Source organism: Podarcis pityusensis, assembly GCF_964106645.2.
Source record: "Podarcis pityusensis genome assembly, chromosome: 10".
Classification (NCBI taxonomy): domain Eukaryota; kingdom Metazoa; phylum Chordata; class Lepidosauria; order Squamata; family Lacertidae; genus Podarcis; species Podarcis pityusensis.
The window spans coordinates 43,430,814-43,452,331 of record NC_138035.1 but is presented as its reverse complement, the minus strand read 5'-3'; the positions used below and the strand labels follow the sequence as shown (position 1 = coordinate 43,452,331).

The following is a 21,518-nucleotide window of genomic DNA, read 5'->3' as shown; positions in this document are numbered from 1 at the left end:
GGTCCCGCGCCGACGCGGTGGGGAGCCTTGCGGCTGTTTCCCCGCCGCCTCTGCCGCCCTCCTCCCACCTTGCGCCACCTGGGCCGCCCCGCCGCCGCCGCTGTCGCTAGGCAGGAGAAGCGGGCAGCTCCGGATAATGAGAGGCGGCGCAAGGGAACAGATGGGGAAAGTTGAAGGGGGGGAAACCTGATCCTAGGCGACGCTGCGAAGGGTGGCGGGACCGCTCGGCTCCCTCCCTCCCTTGCAAGTCTGCCGTTGGCAGCTCGGGCCCCGCCTGGAATCGCCTAGCGATGACAGGAAGTACGGAGCTTTCCCAGAGGGAAATACAGAATAAAACGAAGCGCCCTTTTGTTTTCCTGGCAGACAAGCGTTTCTGGAAAATAGGCACATTCAGACGTGCAGTTTGATAAATAATTTAAATGCGCCCAGTTTGCCTGGCTGGCAGAATTTTCACGTGATTCCCACCTTTTAATGCATCAGGTCAGATTAAAGCCAGGCGCCCTGTGGCTAGAAATGCGACACAAAAGGAAGCCTGGATGAACCCTTCATTCAGAGTTGCTTCTTCACACGTTAGGGATTTCCTACACGTAAAAAAGTGCTCATCTGTAAGCTGGGGAGGCTTGTGAGGAGGTTGCGCTGCTGTGAGTACGTTCTCTACCTGAAAGCTATGACTAGCTGCACACCTGTAGCAAGAAACCTGTTGGATCGTCCCATATTGATATGTAGCAGCTTTGGACCAGAAAACAATTTTATTAGTCTCCAGATGTCCCTACCAAGTAGAGCAGAATGCCCATATTTAAAAAGAGAGAAATCAAAGTTATATGACGTATTCAAAAAGGTAATGTTACATCTCTTTGGGGATTATTTTTTTAATGTAGCCCCCTGTCCATGCCCAAATCTATGTGTTCCCTAAGCCTTAAACCTTAAAAATCTAAGTGGTAGTGACTTAGTTATAGAGCCTGACTGCCTGTTAAAGATTGAGCTGCATAACGAAGTACACTTCTGACACCCAAACGAGTAACTGGAGAACAGCATGACCCATAAGACAAGCTGGCTGTGCCAGATCTAGAAGCAGTTTCACACACTTTGGAAACTAAGGTGCTTTTCAGTGTTGGATAGACAGCAATCTTTTTCATGACTTTGACCCAGATAGTGGCAAAGTATCAAGTTTGGACAAGGCAGGTTCCAAGGTTGACTTGATGCAACTGTGAACATGGAGCTGTCTTGAGAAGATGTCACCTGGGCCCAACTCAGCCTCACTAACATCAGGGACACACAGTGACAACAGGCAGACTCATTTGTCTAAATCTTGGTCTGCCCTAACCATGTATGAAATGACTTTTGAGTAATCTGACATTGAGAGCAAAAGAGGCACCCACCACCAACACTTACATTCCTGTCTCCAAGCATTTCCAGTGGAATTTACTTCCAGTATGGGAGCTTGGTGTAGGAGAAAGATATACAGGATATGGACTCTGATGAGGTACAGGGAGATGTTAGAATCCTCACCCATGCGCTTGTTTTGCTCTAAATGTAGCTTTATACAGAGCCAGTCCAATACATTTTGCCACCTGAGAATAACAACATGGCACCTACTCATCCCCAAAGCTAACTGCACTGGCAGCTGAATCTTCACTCCTGATGACATGACTAGGCCTAGGTGATATATTGCCCAGGACCGGTATGAGGAGCAAATTGTGATGTCAGTTTCACTCAGTGGTATATTGCTGGTGAAACCACCACCGCACCTGAGTCCCTCTGCTAGCAGCGTCCCCTGGAGGGAGTCAAGAGTTCCTTCCTCCAGTGGGCGATGCTAGCATAGGGACTCAGGAGCGGTGGTGGTTTCACCAGCAATGTATCGCTGGGTGAAACCTCCATCCCCAGGGCCGGATTTGGATGAAGAGAAGTGCTAGGCTACTCCACTTGTGAGGCCCCTCTCCCTCCCCCACCCACACAACTAGAAGAAAGTGGAAGAGCGTTATAAACAAAATTCAGTGAAGCCAAGGATGATGACGGGTATTTAAAATTCTGCAATTCACAATTTCTCTTTTAAATAACGTAAGATATTATTGTTAAATACCATGGTGATTTTTAAAAAAATGCATAAAATTAACACTGAAAAACTTTTGCAATAACTGAACTACCGCAGGCCGCAGGCCTGGCTGGGTCTTCCTGTTATATACCTGCTGGGATTGACAAGGCATCTGACCCTCACCTGAATCTCCTAGCTCTCCTGATGAGTGCTTTGGTCCAGGACATAGGTGTCCTGACTGTGACAAAGGTGACCTGTGTGCTTGCTTGCTTGCTTGCTTAACAGCTGTTGGGAACTTCAAGGTCCCTGCTCTCCCTTCTAATGACCTTTGTACTGGACCTGGAGACTCCAATTGAGAGCATTCTATGTCAAGAAGGAGGGCAAGTGGGCACCCTATCAAATGACAGGGCAGGAGCTACATGGAGCAGGGCCTTTTCACTGGTGGTGCCCATTGTATGCCTCGCTCTTCCCAGACCTGCTCTCTTTTGGCCTGTATTTTGGAACTTTATAATTTAGGAAGACCTTGGAAGAACTGGTTGACAAGTCTTATCAGTCACTGACGTATGAGCGAATTTTATTTGCTGCTATTCTGGGCTTCTGGTGCACCAGGGTTTACACCAGCGTAATAGAGTTGGCCAGGATGCCAGAAGGGGTACAATTTATGAGCTTTCTCCATTATCTGCACAGCAGGGGTTTTCCAATTTTGGGAGAGGAGACTGCGGCAATGGGGAGTGGGCAGGCTGGCGAGGCCCCATAGATTTAGAGGCCCAAGTTGCCCTGCCCTCGCATGAAGTCTTGGGTTTGCAATTTTGGGAGAGGGAAGAATGCCCGCTGTGGAGTGGGTGGGCTGGCGAGGCCCCTAGATTTAGAGGCCCTAGGCTTCAGCCTACACATAAATCCGGCACTGGCCATCCCACTCTGCCATCATACTATAGAGAGGGAGAAACAAGCTGTATCAGCAAGGCGTCAATACAGCTTGTTCCTCCCTCTGCTCAACTGAGGAGTGTGCAGCTGCCCTTGCCTCAGTCAAGCAGTTAAAGGAGCCCCCAGCCCGGCGCTGGCTCCTGCAAGCTGGCAGTGGGGTGGAGGGTCTGTGAAACTGCTCAGCTGAGGGGAGCGCAGTTGCCTGTCTTGGCTGGGGGCGGGGGGGGGGGCGGACAAGCTGCATTGTCCCAGCCTGCAAGCCTGGGTGAAACCGCCTCTGCTCTCAAGGGTGAGAGCTGGGGCAGTTTCACCCGGTGTCTCGTGAGCAGAGGCCAGTGCATCTTGTTTTTTCAGCATCATGGTATATTGCCAAACTGTGATGTTTGCCTGGTAATGCACTGCGATGTTGAAAGCTGATATTGCCCAGCGCTAGACAAGACAGCATCTTCCACTACACCCAAGGACACCAGGCTGGCTTAGAGGGTGCAGGGCAGGCCACCTGGCACATAACACTTTCCCAGTGCCTCACCACTTGCTCCTGGCTCTTGGCACAGATAGGGCCCTCTGTAAAGGTACAGGTAAAGGGACCCCTGACCATTAGGTCCAGTCATGGTTGCGGCGCTCATCTCGCTTTATTGGCCGAGGGAGCTGGTGTACAGCTTCCGGGTCATGTGGCCAGCATGACTAAGCTGCTTCTGGCAAACCAGAGCAGCGCACGGAAATGCCGTTTACCTTCCCGCCGGAGCGGTACCTATTTATCTACTTGCACTTTGACGTGCTTTCGAGCTGCTAGGTTGGCAGGAGCAGGGACCAAGCAACGGGAGCTCACCCCGCCGCGGGGATTCAAACTGCCGACCTTCTGATCGGCAAGTCCTAGGCTCTGTGGTTTAACCCACAGCGCCACCTGCATCCCTAGGGCCCTCTGTGGCACTCGCCAAATCAGACACAAGTTTGCATAAAATTTTCATACACTTAATGTAACATGAAGCTATCTATCCTTTTTTGCACATGGCCCAAACATAAGATGGGTCACGCACAAGTAATAAGATGTCCGACAGACAGACTATCAAACTGGCAATTCTTTCCCCATAATTGTAGATCCATACTACAAAAGGCTTACTTTGTTTAACATCTACCTGCCACATATATATTAAAGACATGAGAGCCCTGCTCTCCTCTAATGCCAGCTCTCAGTCTTGGGAGAACCCAAGTTTCACAAATTGTAAGTGAGTCATGTTAACTGTAAATCTTTCATCAGCTGATCTTAGGGCGGCAATACTACGTTCAGGGCAAGATCAGACCTGGCAGGGGAGCAAAGGTGGTTTAAGATTTACACCAATTCAGTTCAGATGCACATGCTTGGATAAATTAACGATTTAAATAGTTAAAAAGCAAGCACCTTATTCATTTGCTGTGGTTATGTATTAATGCCTCATAATAGCAGCAGCATTTTCTTTCTTTTTCATTTCCTGAGCAAAAGGGGTTTGAAATCCCCATTCAGCCATAAAGCTCATTTGGTGCCCTTTGGCCATTCACTGTCTCTCAGCACAAACCTATATCACAGGGTCGTTGTGAGGATAAAATGCCCATTTAAGTGTTTGTACCAGCAGTGCCACCAAACCACCCGCCTCAAGAATCCCAATATCCCTTCACGGGTGAGATAGCCACCCCTCCTTGTATATTGTTGCTACAACCAACCAGCCTCTCTCACTGCCCTACTACTGTATTTACATTGATGGGGGGACGACCATTACTGCACACTATCAGATTGGATAACAGCACTCTCTGTCTTTTTCCAGCTCCCAACTTCATACCAATTAAACAAAGAATATCTCATGGACTGTTCTCCTGCCTACAAGATGATGCAGCCTCCAGTCAGGTGAGGTGGGGGATGCCTACCCCCCCCCAAAATAACAACAACAATTTATTATTTATAGCCCTCCCATAAGAGATCACCAGCCAGTTGTCTCTATGGCAAGACATCTGTACTTTACCAGCTCTTTAGGCACATACAGTGGTACCTCGGGTTAAGTACTTAATTCGTTCTGGAGGTCCGTACTTAACCTGAAACTGTTCTTAACCTGAAGCACCACTTTAGCTAATGGGGCCTCCTGCTGCCGCCGTGCCGCCGGAGCCCGATTTCTGTTCTTATCCTGAAGCAAAGTTCTTAACCTGAAGCACTATTTCTAGGTTAGCGGATTGTGTCTAACCTGAAGCGTATGTAACCTGAAGCGTATGTAACCCGAGGTACCACTGTAAATGGTTGCCTAACAGACTTGGCCAGGCCCATTATTTTAACAAAGAGGCTGGTTTGACCAGTTCAGCAGCCACTTCTACTACAAACGGACCTAGTTGGAAACCAGAGGCATCATCCAAACCATCCCATCCCATAACAGTACTTTTTCTTTTCTTTTCTTGAGAGTCATTAGTATATTCCTATGTAGATTTGATCAGTTAATCTATTAAGACTCACAGGATTGGTCGACTGAATTTCCTTTAATTGGATATGAGATTTACAAGTAATAGTAGTACCCACGATTCCGTGTAATTGCTTAATATTGGCCGTTATTTTCACAACACACATTAAAAAACGCCATAAAGTCATTCAGGGAAGTAAATGCCAGTGCAGCCAAACTGCTGAACTGAAGTTCTAATGTGAGACCCTTTGGGGGAGGAAAACATCCAAGCGATGCTGAACATATAAGCTGTGTTGCTAAGGATATTAGTGTTCTGTGTTTTCCTTTTTGTTGCCTAGATGGAAGTCTGCTGATTCAGCATTCCCTTTTTGTTCGGCTGGTTACATCTATTGCCTTCTCAGGTTGCTTGTGACTTTTACTTAAGTCAGTTTCAGGCTGACAAGTCTTAACTAATTGATAAAATATTGATTTCTTTCTTCTTCTTTTAGTTTCAGTTTCAAAGTGATCAAACACATACTTCAAATTTAGCTTAATTGAACAGCTCTGATCACTGGGAGATGGGAAAATTAATAACCACAACAGGAAACTGTTAGATTTTTTTTTAGCGTAGTCATTCCTTTCAAGAAAGTCAAACATTTCTCCTTTCAAAGTTGCTTACTAAGGTTTCCAGTATGTTGTAACTTGCTAGAAAGACAGTCATTCTTTTTAAAAAAACAAACAAAAACATTATTTGTGTTTTTAAAATTATTTTAATGGATTTATAAAATGTTTAATTTAAGCTTTTTACATTATTTGATTAGAAATCTGTATCTATACCAGACGTTTTCAGTCACAATAACACCATGTACATTTTTTTTGGGGGGGGGCGGAAATCCTCAAACAATTGAACAAACAATGATGTATGACTGGTTATAAATAGATTGGACTGTCCCCAACATTTCTGGGAGTTCACCATGCAGAAGTATATCCTTAAATTCCCAATGATGGCGCAGATTATGAAGCATTCTGTCATCCAAGCACTATTTACATCTGCTGCCTTCAGGCTAGCCAACAGAGCAAGCTCGGATCATCAGAAGCTCTTTTTTCTGCATTACTCATCCTGTCCTAATCTGCAAGATCACCATTGCCAAAATGCCCACAGAAACCTCCTGCTAGCCTATGGTGATACTCACTTTTTACCATACTGACACAATGGATACACTGGATATTTGCCCTAGCTCTGTGAACTTTCACCATGGCGAATAACATATTGCTGTTAAACTATGGATTTAATTGATCTGTAATTAAACAACCACAATGTGACACTGATTTGACATAATTTCGATGCTAAAGTAAAATATTGCATGAGCTGTGGTGTGTGTATGTGTGTTTTTAGCAGAGTGTGACTATATATTGATTGCAATTGCAAATCTCTGGTTGGTGAAAGACAGGGAGGCAGAGGTCCAAGCACTTGTCAGCATCCACTAGTGATCATAAATATGATGTATCTTGCTGATTTAAATGCTATTCCATCTCTTTGCTGGACAGCTGGAAAGAGCCCGACGCTGTTTTGAATAACCTGGTGCATTGGCTGGTTTTGCTCTTGGTTAAAAATGCCTCTGAATATAAATTGCTTTTTATCCCCTGAAAATATTTATAGAAGTACTTATTCAAATTAAATTTGGCATTTTTACGTATTTAATGTTTAAACATGAGCTAACCATGAGACTTATATATATATATATGTGCAGTGAACATTTGTGTAGAGATCAGCTATCTTCGCATAAAAACTCATTCGCTTGTCATAGAACACTGTATCAAGAGCTCAGGCGTCCATTAAGCACCCACGCTGAAATTTTGCTAACATCTTGGCAAAAGTTGCAATACAATCCACAGTTGCTGATACTCTAGCCTTTGCAGGATCGCAGCCGAAATGTTTTTATCCTCTCTCAAGACTTTATAATGGATAGGAGTAGACAACTTTGCCCGTATCTACAGATTCATGGTTAATTAAAGAAATTTATTGACTGAATATAATTATAATATATGCAATGTCTGCAATCCTATACCAACCTACCTGAAAGTAGTCCCTGTTGAACTCAATGAGGCTTACTTTTAGGTTTACTAAGGACGCAGGTGGCACTGTCGTCTAAACCACTGAGCCTCTTGGGCTTGCCGATCAGAAGATTGGTGGTTCGAATCCATGCAACGGAGTGAGCTCCCGTTGCTCTGTCCCAGCTCCTGCCAACCTAGCAGTTAGAAAGCATGCCAGTACAAGTAGATAAATAGGTACCGTTGCAGCGGGAAGGTAAATGGCATTTCCATGTGCTCTGCTTTCCGTCACAGTGTCCCGTTGCACCAGAAGCGGTTTAGTCATGCTAGCCACATGAACCGGAAAGCTGTCTGTGGTCAAACACTGGCTCCCTTGACCTGAAAGTGAGATGAGTACCCCAACCCCATAGTCGCCTTTGACTGGTCTTAACTGTCCAGGGGTCCTTTACCTTTACCTTTTTTTACTTCTGAATAGAACGACACTCTCAATGAGGCAATGAAATTGGTGTAGGGCCACTTGTGACACTTAATCTACATGGTTTAACCATATAGGGGGAAAGGGCTGTGTAAAAAGATCATATTGTGAAAATATTTAAATTGTCTATTTTATTGTGATTACCTTTGCCTGGAAGCCATTCTTCCAATAAATACCACGATATAACTTTTTATTTCCCCCCCAATCCCTTCCAATAGCCAATCTCTGCAGTGGACCAACAGAATGTAGGGCATGGTGGCTTTTAAATAAATTGCAGGGAAGGAATATTTGCTCGGAAATTAATGCAGTAACTACTGTTCCAAACTGTGTGCCTTTTCCCTGAGCATTTTCTGAAAATTAGTAACTCTTTTCTCATTCATGCCTCTAGCTTGAATGCTAATATGTACGATCAGCCAACATCTGACACTCTCCATACCAACAATTCTGGAGTTCATTTACAGAGAAAGTCATAACTCGGTTGTGTGTTTAAATGTGCAGTTCTGTTTTAGAGTGCATTTCTGAAGCATTCGAAAATATGATGAAAGGTAATTTGGAGGAATGCAGGAAAGGTGATTTGGACAAACATAAATCCTAGGGATTGGATCACAAGAAATGGATCTGAACAGTGTAGTTTCTATAAGTCAATATGGGAAGGACATGCTCGAGTCTAGTACGTTCTCAAGACAAAATTTTATTCTTGGCATATCTGCAATGGATTTTGCTCCATAATTCATCTGTCACTTACTGGGTTAAATCTCTGGTAAAGCCTCCTACAACCTACAAACGAACCTCTGAGTAACATATTCTTCTTATTGAAGAACTTGTGTTCTTCTTCTGCACTTTTCTAAGAAATATGGTGGCATATGTCCAGATTCTACAGTGAGGTACCCTTAATTTCATTCAACAGATTAAGGTTGGGAGGAATTTCATTTAATATTGGGCAAAACACAGTATTCTAAAACAACATCACTGCATGCTAGGGATATCCTTAACTAAAACGGAAATAGACAGTTGTCAGGCTCCATCTGCTGGTAACAACATGTAAAGTAGGCTCACCTCACCCACTGTAGCCCTTGGGCCAAATGTGAATTTAAAGTTGTCAAACAAGTTGTGAAAGGCAGGGCGCAGAGGGCTGTAGCAACATAACTTCACTTGCAGGTTATGCTGGAGGGTGGAGCTGTCCCCAGATACCTTTTCAAAGTGGTTGCTAGAAACATGTGAGTGAAGTCACTCCCTCAGGCAGAGTGGCCAAACACATGATCTGGGGATAAACGAAGAAGTCCCTGCTCCAAATGCCACCCTTTATGGGTTTCTGGGTGTCATCTAAAAGGAGCAGGGTCTTATCTGTAGTGGCTCCCAATTTACAGAAGGCTCTCAATAGGTCCATTGATCCCCTTCTCTTGTTTTCTTTCAGAAGCAAGTAAAGCACTCCCATTCTTCCAAGCTTTTGGAAACTGAATTGTCTTTTGCTATTTGTTTCTAATGTTGTTGTTGTTTAAAAAGTTTTTATGATGTAAATCACCTTGGAAACTGTGTTGAAAGGTGCTATATAAATGGTGTATAGAAATAAGTGTGGGTCCACCAGCAAAAGTAGTTGCTGAGCAGGATTGTAAAGCAAGGACTGGCATTCACCACTGGAAATCTGTTGCAAATCTAATAAATAAATGAAATAATTCACTTCAGGTATCACTTTCCTCAGGATAGTGATGCCTTCTAGATGTTCCATGTTGGGAATCCCAGTACTAGGTCTTAGTATCTGGCCCTATGGATGCAATCTAACCATATTCCAAAGCTTCACGTGGATCACTCCCTGTGATTTATTAATGTATTATTATTCACCCCCCCAAAGCTTTGGGGTAGGATAAAAACCCACATAAGCAACGACTGCTCATTGTAAAGAGCTTGGGCAATTTGTTTATAAGCCAAATATCAGTGGTACAAAGACTTCATCATTAACCAGAAGAGACTGCTAGCCTGATTTAAATGTTGTGCTTCATAGGTTTTCTGGCAAGGGAAGCTTTTTAACTATTGACCCTGTACACAAATCTAAGCCTATTATAAAGTGATAGCTGTCATAAGGACGGCTAGCCAGATTCATTTTAAATGGCTGTTGAGTGTTCATCTTTAATGAAACCTTGAAACATCTGTTTGTGGTCAGCTGTGAAGCATTTCTGTAGCTCACGGTCATTCTGTCTTGTATGTTTTTTTGTAGTTAGGTTAAAAAAAAAATTTAAGAGCCCATGTCTGGAATCTTGATCTAGGATTTAGCCTCTGGGGTGCTAATGCTACCATTGGCATTGCAGACATAAACTGCGTAATTATGCTGCAGTGATGTTGTCTGTAGCCTGAGTGGATGAGCTGCAGCCTGTGCAATCCGATGCTCCCCATACCTCTGGGAATTCACTCATAGCTTGAAATTAATCTCTTACAGCTGCTTTGGTAAAGCAGGTGAAAAGTGAAAATAATTATCAAAGCTCTGTGACCTCTTATAATTGTGTGAAATCCGCAGAATATGGGCTGACAGAGGTCGCTAACGTAGCTTGCAGTTTGCTGAAATGACATGCTGCTTAAAATAGATAGCACTGGGGTTTTTTCTTCTTCCTCCCCTTTTTCTTTTCTTGAAAGGGTAGGTAATCAATTCTGCAGGCTAGGGAACAGTCCCCTCTTTTCAAGCCATCCCGTGAATGAATGGCTCGTGCCGCAAATTCAAAGGCCTAAAAACACACAATCAGTGATCCACAGGGGCGCATGCCCTAGATCTGCATGAACACTGAGGTTTTCTGCTTGTTTTGTCTCTGATCCTGTCAAACCCATAAACAGCTTTTTAAAATTATGCCAGGTTTTAAAGAAAGCAGTTACAGTTCTTCATGGTTAAAGAACAAATGGGTGTGGGTGGGTGGGTGCGTGTGTATTGAGTGCATGTGTATGAGACTATGCATGCCAACAGATTACCTATGCAAATTATGCTCATGTTCCCTCCCTCCTCCACTTATAGTTTTGTTATTGCAGGCATTTCTGATTCATGTGCCCCAACCTCTGTCCAGTATCGGCAATTATATTTCACCATTTCATGTAATTCATTGTCTTCATCTTGACCAAGCATAGAAACATGCTTTATAGACATTATAATGGGCATTGTTTATATTTTTTTTCCCTGGATGAAGCTGATTATTTGGATCCCTTTCAGTCTAGCTTCCATCCTGGTTTGATACCGAAACTGCCTTGAGCTGTGCACACGCTATGCCATTAAAGCACATTCAAAGCACATTCTTTCCCTCAAAGAATTCTGGGTACTGTAGTTTGTTAGTGGTTGCTGGGAACTGCAACTCTGATAGGGGTAAACTACAACACCCAGAATCCTTTGTGAGGAAGAATGTGCTTGGATACTCTGGATGACTTGCACCGGGAGATTGGTGGGGCAGTTCATCCCTTTGGATTCTCAGTAGCATTCAGTACCATGCATGATGTCTTCTGGGTTATCTCTTGTGAGTGGAGTTGGGGAACACTACAACTAGCATTGGTCAATTGTGTGTTCAGACCTTTAAACCTCCCCTTAAATAAATTCAGACAAGACTCAGATTTTGGTTTGGTTTTTGGCAGAATTTAGGCCACAACTTTATTGATTACAACAAGTGAGTGCTTGCATAGGCTCTGGTTCGACTAGCTCCCTGCCATGCAGGTAGCGCTGACCCAGGGCACCAGCATAGGTCAGCCTAGGGTGAAACCTGGATAAGCGGAAAGCCGGGAACAGGCTATCTCCACCACCCAAATGCCTCCCTAGACTCAGGCACAGGCACAACCCCTCACAGGGGTTGACTAAACCATTGAGTCCCTGGATTCCTTTAACGGAATACCCTTCACATAGGGATGGCGAGAGCGTTTTCCCATCCCTATCACCTGAGCAAGAGCCTATTCATAACCTTACAAGTTGTGACGATTTGTTTTTTTTTTTTAAATGATATTTATTGAATTTTTTTTGGAATTACAAAAAAAAGACAAAACAGAAAAATAAAAATAAAAAATAAATCCATCATTCTCAAATTCTCAATTTTCATTACCTTCTTTCTTTGACCTCCTCCTCCTCCCTTTTTTTGTATCTTAATTAATAATTATCGCAGCAAATCCTTTCCATAATTCATAATATTCTGTCATTACATTACCTTAATCTATTTTCATCTTATCTTATAGAAAACCTTAAAACTTAAAACTTAAATCTTATTTTTACCAACTTCTCATAACCATACTATTCTTACCTAATTCTTTAAACATTTTTGCTAGAGCCAAGTAATTTCATTTCAACATTTTTCTAACATTCATCAATTTTATAAAACAATCCTAATGATAAAAAAAGAAATAAAAGCAATCCAATCTTCATCCAACGTCCCTTCCTCCTGGTCCCGGGTTTTGTCAGTCCTTTTTATCCCATTGATCTAGTGCATTAACCTGGTAACCTTATATCCGAGGCCCTTAAGTCTCTTCCATGTCCCTTCCGCAGCTCTTCTTCATATTTTTCTTTCACTCGTGGGAACTCCAGCTTAGTAATGTTTTTGACCCTTTTCAACAAATCAGCCCCTTTTCCATAGTCCGGACTAAACTCCATGTGGTATTTAAAAACATGTTTCAGAATCCCTCCAAAGTTGAGAGCCCCCACAGCTCCAAACATCTCACGGCCCATTGCCAGACTCGGAAAGTCCAAACCTCCCTGCATAGGGGGGTCAATCCAACCCCCCATTTCCAAACCAATCCAAACTTTATCTTTCCAAATCTGTTTTTTTCCAAGTTCATTTGTCAAATCCAAAAGCTCATGTTCCTGCAGGGCCGCAGCTCCCTCCATCTCTGGCGCCCAAGATTCAGCAACGTCCTCTTCTCTCATCTGTTCTGTCAGGGCACACTCCTGATTTAGATCCTGGGTGGGCTCCGTATAATTTCCCACTGCCTGTTCAAAAGTTCTGACCGCATTAGTCATCAAATCCGTCTTCTCATTTAACTGATCCAGTAGGGCATTTGTTTTACAGAGAACACACAACAGAGCTTCTGAATACATTGTCCTACAAGGTCACAAGTCCATTCCCACGATTGTAATCTGTGACAGCTGCAAGCTCCCTGGAATTAGTTACAGTTTCACAGTCTCCCTCTAGGGGGAAAACTTCTATTTGTTCTAGCAACAAAGTTTCTTTTTTGAGATATTTTGTCAATATTTGTACCTTTAAAATGCGAAAGGAAACAGTGGAATCACTATGTTACTCTTCTTTTAGCTATCTGTCAAAAGCATTCGTCTCTGGTCAATGAGCTTCAAACGTCAGTCCTGACACCCCGCTCCAGGATCAGAACGGTGGAAAGTTACTTTACTTTAAACTCACTTCTGCAGGTTTAAACAGTCCAAAAAATATCCCCCTTCTTCTCCTGCTACCGAAGGGGGGTTCGACAGTTTTAAATGATGAAAGCCAATCCTTTAGAAGTGATTTTCTGAGCTCTAGTTTACGTTGTCTTTGCTTTATTCTGTCTACAAAGAAACGGAAGGCTGACTTCCTGTTTAGACCTTCCCGTTTCAGTACCAAATTAAAGTAAATTTTTAAGTCCAATTCCTTTCTGCTCGCCAGTCCTTATTTAAAGTCCAATTGTTCAAAGTTTAAGTACTCACGGGTGATTATTTTAGATGCCAAATTGTCCCAGGAAAAAGGCAGCGCTCTCCGGCAACAGCTATGCAGCTTCGCTCCACGGAAAAAGCAGTTGACTCACAGCACCGCGCCACTTCCCCCTCTTCGCTTCGGAGCCCGTTAATGGGTTCCTTTGCAGGTTGGGGGGGGCGCTAAGGGTGCCCGCCGAGTCCCATGGTCACAGGCTTCGTCCGCCTGTGATTTCTAAAAGGGTCCCTGCTTCGCCGTAGCGGAAAAGACCCGTTTCGCGCGGAGCTGGTCCCTCCAGTTCAGAGGGAGTCCGCCATTGCCCATGGCGCCACCCTGGAAGTCCCAAGTTGTGACGATTTGCTACGCAGCAGGCGAAACCCAAATGGCACCAGCCAATCAGCCAAGTGGGGAAAATTCCTGCCGTGCCCCTGTCCCAACGACAGACGACACACGATGGCATAGCAAGGTCAAGTGCACAGCCCTAAATATAGGGAGAGGTGGGCTGATGTTCCGAATGCACGTGCTGAAAGAGGAAGCTGCATAGGTATAAACTTGATCTGTTTAGCATGCATCCCATCGGCCTGATTAAACCCAGCATCAAGGGACCTACCAATTGGGTGTTGTGGCTGTCCAATCATATGCACCCACAAGACAGGGTTTGGTTGCCTGATTTCTAAGAGCCAGGAGCCAAAAAGTTGTTAAGAATTACTGCTGGCCAGCCTCACAGCCATTGCCCTATGGGATACGGCAAGAGTCCATCTTGCCCCGTGTGCTTTTTAACACCTGCATTAAATTACTGAGTGGGACCAGAGGGTTACCACCAGCATGATAATGAAACTCAGCTCCAGTGCTATTTTTCTAGAAAAAGAGGTGCTGGAACTCACCGTGAATGCCTCAGTTGTTCTCTTAAAATGGCAATGGCACCCATCTGAGAGGTGATGGAACTGAGTCCCTCCTGAAAAGCCTGTTCAGCTCTGTCTCTCACTTTTATCAGATCCTAAGGAGATAGTGGAAATCATAAACTGAAATGTTGGGGCAGTAAACAAAGGGATGAAGGAGAACAAACTGACACTTCATCCAGATAAGGTGGAAGTATTTTCCATAGTATTTGTTAAGTTGTGGGCGAACATATCAGACGACACAGCGATTCTTCCAAAGCAGCTCTTTATTTGTAAGCTGGACAGAACTGAACAGCAAACAGCTCAGCAGCCGGCTGTCAACATTGTATCAACAACAACCCAGGGTTTCCCGCCTAAAATAACTGACGTGGACCTGAGTGAAAACTACATATACAATACTCCTGGTGGCCAGGGTGAGAACTTCAATACATAACACCCCTCCCCACCGAGATAAGGCGTTAGTTACAATCGTAATGGTTTCCTTATATACAGCACTACACGTAATGGTTCAATTAGGCACAAAGCATATCGGTTACATTTCACATACTTCCATTAGACCAACAGTGTTACATGTCCAATAACATAGTCCTTTAAATACGGTCTACTGGCCTTGTGGATTTCCTGGGTGGAGAGTTCAACAGCTTCTGAGGCCATGGCCTCTTCAGTGGCTTTCTGCAGCGTGAGTTCTGGCTTGGCAAGGAGACACCGTTGCAGATGGATGTCCCGGACCCCGCAGATGATTTGATCCATCAGGGCATCATCTAAGCCTCGGAACTCACAGTGCATTGCAGCCTGTCGGAGGGCGGTGGTATAGTTGTTGATTGACTCCCTCTGCCTGGTTCCAGTGGTAGAACACATGGCGGGCAGCAATCTTGGACGGCTTTGGGGCGTAGTGGTTGCGGAGCTTCTCTTGAATCGTGTCCCAAGGTGCTGCCTGGACTGCTAGAGGCGCAACCAATGCTCGGGCCGTCGCGAACACTTCGAGGCCACAAAGGCTGAGGAGAGGCCCCGCTTCTGCTCTACAGACCCTCTTGTCAGCTCATTTGCTTGGAGGTAGCAGCCAAACCGAGCGAGGTAGGAGTCCCATGATTCAGAGGCGGGGGCAAATGGCGGTAGAGGCACAAGTGAAGCCATGGTTCCGGTGCCGACGTGGAGGCGATGGATGGAACACTGTGCTCTAGCCAGAACGGTCAGCTCTGAATTGGTTATGTTCCATGATTTCGCTCAGTGTTTCAGCTCCGTGATTCAGCTCAGTTCAGAGGGTGGCTGCATCTGGCTGTGCTCTGATGTCCATCCATCCCATCCTCGTCACCAGTGTTAAGTTGTGGGCGAACATATCAGACGACACAGCGATTCTTCCAAAGCAGCTCTTTATTTGTAAGCTGGACAGAACTGAACAGCAAACAGCTCAGCTGGCCTGCTTTTATAGGCAGCCGGCTGTCAACATTGTATCAACAACAACCCAGGGTTCCCCGCCTAAAATAACTGACGTGGACCTGAGTGAAAACTACATATACAATACTCCTGGTGGCCAGGGTGAGAACTTCAGTACATAACAGTATTTTAGTTTAACCAGCAGCAGGAGTACAATGACCTGCCTTCGATGGCGTCGCACTGATAATAGGTTTGCGCCTTGGGAGTGCTACTTGATTCAGTCCTGCTTTTGAATACTGAAATGATAGTAGTGACTAGGGATGCTTTTTTAAGCAGCCTAGTCTGGCATGGTGGCTATACCCCTTCCAAGAGAAGAAAGACTTGGACACCGAAATTCAGGTCTTAGCAGCGTTCTGACTATATCGCTTATAAGACACTTTATGTGAGGCTGTCCATGAAAAGTGTGTAAAAAAATTCAGTGAGAAAATGCTGCCACCTGTTTCTTACCTGGAGACTATTAGACAGAGCAAAAGACTCCGGTATTAATTTATTTTCATTGTCTACTTGTTAATTTCTAGGCTCAATTCAAAGTGCTTATGTCCCAAAACCTATCATAGATCAACTGTCATAAAAAGAGTCTTAATTCAACAGCCTTCAAGAGAGGTAAGCTTCATTTTGGTAACAGCATATTGTTCGTTAAGAAATGAATATATACATTATTTTCCCCTTCCCCTCCTTTTGTTTTGTTTTGAGAAATTAGGCTTGTTCCATGATTTTTTTGTTTGTTTCAAAGAAACCTCCATGTTAAATAATAAGTTAAACCATAAGTTCATATTTGTTTGCTTATTTATACATCATTTCTATCCAATCAGAGGCCCTCAGAACGGCTTACATAAGAAGAGTTTGAAGAGTTTGGATTTGATATCCCGCTTTATCACTACCCGAAGGAGTCTCAAAGCGGCTAACATTCTCCTTTCCCTTCCTCCCCCACAACAAACACTCTGTGAGGTGAGTGGGGCTGAGAGACTTCAGAGAAGTGTGACTAGCCCAAGGTCACCCAGAAGCTGCATGTGGAGGAGCGGAGACGCGAACCCGGTTCCCCAGATTACGAGTCCACTGCTCTTAACTACTACACCACACTGGCTCTAGTTCTAAGCCAGTTCTAAGATGGATCTCAGGCTCAGAGCAGAAAAATACATGGCATACAAGGAAAAACAAGTGGGAGGGAGGAGATAAAAGCAAGCTCAAGTTCTTAATGTTACAGTTCTTGAAGTTATAGCTGATTTCAGTGGCACTTCTGGGCTGTCTTGCAGTCCCTGCCCTCACCCCCAGATCAGATCCAACAACAACAGAGCAACCTTCAGGCCAGGAAGACAGGGTTAGCTCCTGCCACACAGTGCTTCCCTCAGACAACTGACTTGATGGCAGCTAGAATCCTGAAAGGAGGGAGCTTGATGGAGTTACCCTCCTCCCTTGCCAAAGTCAGTGGTGGTTTTCTGGCTGTCTCTCTGCCCCATCGCTAAGTACTCTTCTCCCTAGATCAGATCTAGGAGCAGTGCTAGCGACAATGTCCAGGCCAGTAGAACACAGTAGTGCATGTTATCATTGCTAATGCCCATGCATACCAGCATTTTAAAGGTTTGTGTTCGCTAATAGTTATTTTAGTACTTTCCATGTTGCACAATTCTTAGCTTCTCTGCGCAGGTCCTCATGTAGCCCTTTTAATAATTGGAAGGGGTGATTGTAAGGCTATTCCCTTTCTCATACAAATGTCCAGCATACCTGAAGGAGCGTCTCCACCTCCATTGTTCTGCCCGGACACTGAGGTCCAGCGCCGAGAGCCTTCTGGCGGTTACCTCGCTGCGAGAAGCCAAGTTACAGGGAAGCAGGCAGAGGGCCTTCTCGGTAGTGGCACCCGCCCTGTGGAACACCCTCCCACCAGATGTCAAAGAGAACAACAACTACCAAACTTTTAGAAGACATCTAAAGGCAGCCCTGTTCAGGGAAGCTTTTAATGTTGAATAGGTTATTGTATTTTAGTGTTTTGTTGGAAGCCGCCCAGAGTGGCTAGGGAAACCCAGCCAGATGGGCGGGGTATAAATAAAAAATTATTATTATTATTATTATTATTATTATTATTATTATTATTCAAAACTTTTTCTGCTCCTGCCGCCCACCCACTTTGAAGGAGGTGTGTTTTTCCCTGCCAGCAATCCCACTGGCTGTTTGTTTATTTGGGGGAAGAGGTATCTTTCTCCCACTGAAGGGCTAGCTCCCTGCAGAAAGATTCTCCTCCTCCATTATGTCTGAACAGTTTTCATGCTGTCCCTGGAGAATCAGGGATGATACAAGCATAGTGTAGTACAGGAAGCTGATGTCTGTGCTGCTAAAAAAAAAAAGTAAATCAGCCCTTGTACAAGCTTTTGGTCTCAAGCAACAATCAGCTCATAGTGGGTAGAAAATCTTTGCTTTCTGTGTCTATGGTACATGTTTGCAATGCAGCTTTTGCACTGATACCAGTCAATTTGTGATAAAAAACTACCCCACCACTCAACACTTCATTTCAGAAAATTAGCCCAGATCTTCTAACTCCATGATTCCAATGTCTTTTACTTGCCTGAAGTGTGAACCATGATGGCTGCAATCAGCAAGGGGATAACAAGCTGGCAAGCAGGAGATGGTTGAATTGCTTACCAGATTGAAAAAAATCTGCAGTGCTTTGGAAATTCACAAAGCACTGAATGTGTACAGTAACTTTGAGAAATATTCAAAGATTATCTTACTAACTCAGTTTTTTTTTAAAAAAAAAGAAATATTGCTCTACAGCATCTGGTAGAGTCATTGTTGGAAAGAGGATAATGAGCTAAATGTTTCATTTACTATGGTAATTCCTTCCTTTCTCTCAAAGTGAAGTTTATTCATTCATTTGGTGTATCCATCTAGAATTCTCAAGACAGTACATTTTTTTTTTTGTAGCTTATATGTATGCAGTACACTAATTTGACTTGATCCTAGAATTTGATTAGAGTCTAAAAAACCTTGCAGTTGGATATAGAATCTAGGAACTTCTTCAAAAGCGTGACATTATAAAAAGCTACACTTATATTCTACGTTTGTCTCCTTTGTGCCTTTCAGGTCATTTTTACTGAGAGAAGATCTGTTTCTGGTGGTTCTGAAAAAACAGTGGATGACCCTATAAAGGCAACAGTAGATGCATAGGAAATGGAAAGATGTCTAGGCTATAAAATCCAGTAGCTCTTGGGTGCCAAGCTATTTCAACAGGAGCGCATTCATGCTTTCACATGAAGGGGGAAAGTGGCAGGTATCAATCAAGATGAGATCATCAAGATGCCAAGCAAGCAATATGGAAGAACAACAGGACAATAGCGCGATGGTTCCGAAATTTCAGTTGCTCTCTGATGGAGCTGTAGGCAAAAGCAGCATAATGTAGGGGTCATGGGTGCAGGTCTGCATCTGAATGCATATCCAGTTTAAAATAATGTACTGTGGATAGGCCATTTCCACATTTGGATCCATGTTCAGATCCACATGCATATTTAGCACCTGTACACATCAAAGGTAAATGTATAGTTCTTGATTTAGCAAGGGATACACATGTATGGATCTCCTTATCAGGACTGAAGTGATAATCCCAGTTTCCTAAGGTAATAAGCATGATCCAGTTCACTCAAACACACATATGTGCATCTTGCATTGAACTGGGCTACTATAGCATGATGTTCAATATCTCTAAGCTATAGTTAAGAAATCAAAGACCGCTCCCTCGCTCTGGACCCCCTTCCATCTGCAGTGAATTCTCCCCTCCTTCATCCTTAACAAGGAGCAATGTCCTGTGGTATATGCAGTAAGTATTGAGATAACTGATCTTTGGGAAACAGTACAAATTCCGTAGGTATATGGGAATTTCTCAAATCGGTTTATTGTAAACTGGGCAGGGGAAGGGGCTTTTGTGCAAACTTAACTGAGAGTAACGAAAGCTGCACAGTGACTCAGCCTGTTGGATTGCACCTTATGCTATCAAATTTCACCATCCACTTTGTGCTGAGCAAAATAAAAGGAAGGCGTGAGAAACCATTTCAGCCTCTTGAAGTGGTCTCAGCAGAACTGCCAAGGACTTGTACAAGGGAGGTCTTTAACGTAACCATGAAAATTAAACACGAGAGTCCATTGTGAGGAGAAGAAACATATTTTTTATTTTTGGGGATCAAATTTTGATCCAAACGTAATTGCATCCAACAATTCCAACCCCACCCCCCAACACACACACACACACACACACACACACACACACAGACTTAAAGGCAGAACTTTGACTGAAGAGCCATTAACTTCTTCCTGTTTGCCTGAATGCCTTTGTGTCTTGAAGGAGGAGAAAGAAGTTCTCTTTTCCATGTAATGAAATAATGTATTTATATTCCAGCTATTAGTTTTGATTTGTTTACTCCTTCAGTCTAGTTGCAGACACACAACAGCAGTTTAAAAGGCAGAGAAGAACCTGTATCCAACTTGCTTTAAGATCAGTGGAGGAAACTTTAAAAAAAGAGAGAGGGAGGGAGAGGCTAATACCCATATTGGCTGCAATCGCTCACAAAGCTTAATTTGGCCTCATAGAATTTTAATAGTAGGCTTAGCAAAATTTCCCAGTTCTTCATTTCTCTTGAACAACACCATTCTCTATCATTAAAACCCCACCTGAGGCCTTTAAAAAGAAACGTATTAAAACTACAGGGGCAGTTATGGAAAGATCTAACCTGTAATTTACTCCCTATATTTAACACTGAGGGGTTTAGGGTCACCTTGAGCAGGAAAGTATATCTCTAAACTATCCCACTTAATAGATGCCCTATTGAGACTCACTATCCTCCCACTTAATCTCGTTTTGTAATGCATTCCTAACCATAAGAATCACTCTCAGGTGCCTCATAAATAGCCTTTTGGGAAGTATTGATGAGTTTGCTGAACACAACCGAGGATTTGAAATAATCTTCACACTAATGAAGCAGAGGAAGTGGGGAGGACAAGACCCAATGGACCAGCTGTAGAGGAAAATGCTTACTTATATTTAAACTTGTGTGGAATCTTCATTAGGCAGGGATGCCCTATTTCATCATCATCATCGTCAACATCATCGTCATCATCACTATCATTTTATTATTTATATCCCACCCATCTGACTGGGTTGCCCCAGCCACTCTGGGTGGCTTCCAGCATATATAAAAGCATAATAAATCATCGAACACTTAAAAAAAATCTTCCCTACACAAGGCTGCCTTCTGATGTCTTCTAAAGGTTGTATAGTTACTTATCTCCTCAGCTTGTGGGTCACAAAACTCCATACCCTCCAACATTTCTCCATTTAAAATAGGGACATCCTAAGGAAAAGTGGAACATTCCAGGATCAAATCAGAAACCAGGACTCCTTCTGTAAATCCAGGACTGTCCCTGGAAAATATGGACACTTGGAGGGTCTGGCTGAGTGCAAGATGGCAGCAGGCCTCTCCTTGTTGGTAGTTGCCAGGTTAACAGCTCACACTCTGGTCTTCTGAGTCAAGTGTTGGGGATGAGCAGCTAGAACTCACTCAGCCCATGATAGAAGCAACAGGCCTCTTCTGCTTCAGATCGTGGATGATTAGAAGCCATTGACAAACATTTATTCTGTGAATTTGTCTAATCTACTTTAATCCATCCTATGGCAGCGAATTTCGTAACAGAATGTAA

General features: G+C 43.7%; 1 protein-coding gene across 1 annotated transcript; it reads left to right on the top strand.

The window, feature by feature from the left end:
- Positions 1-638: 638 nt before the first annotated feature.
- LOC308486108 (uncharacterized protein) lies at positions 639-19,657 on the top strand. The gene is made up of 4 exons (XM_081022446.1): positions 639-838; positions 4,756-4,835; positions 16,358-16,442; positions 18,915-19,657. The coding sequence occupies exons 1-4, from the start codon at positions 668-670 to the stop codon at positions 18,996-18,998; spliced, it is 420 nt and encodes a 139-aa protein (XP_080878572.1). The 5' UTR covers positions 639-667; the 3' UTR covers positions 18,999-19,657.
- The last annotated feature ends 1,861 nt before the right edge of the window (positions 19,658-21,518 follow it).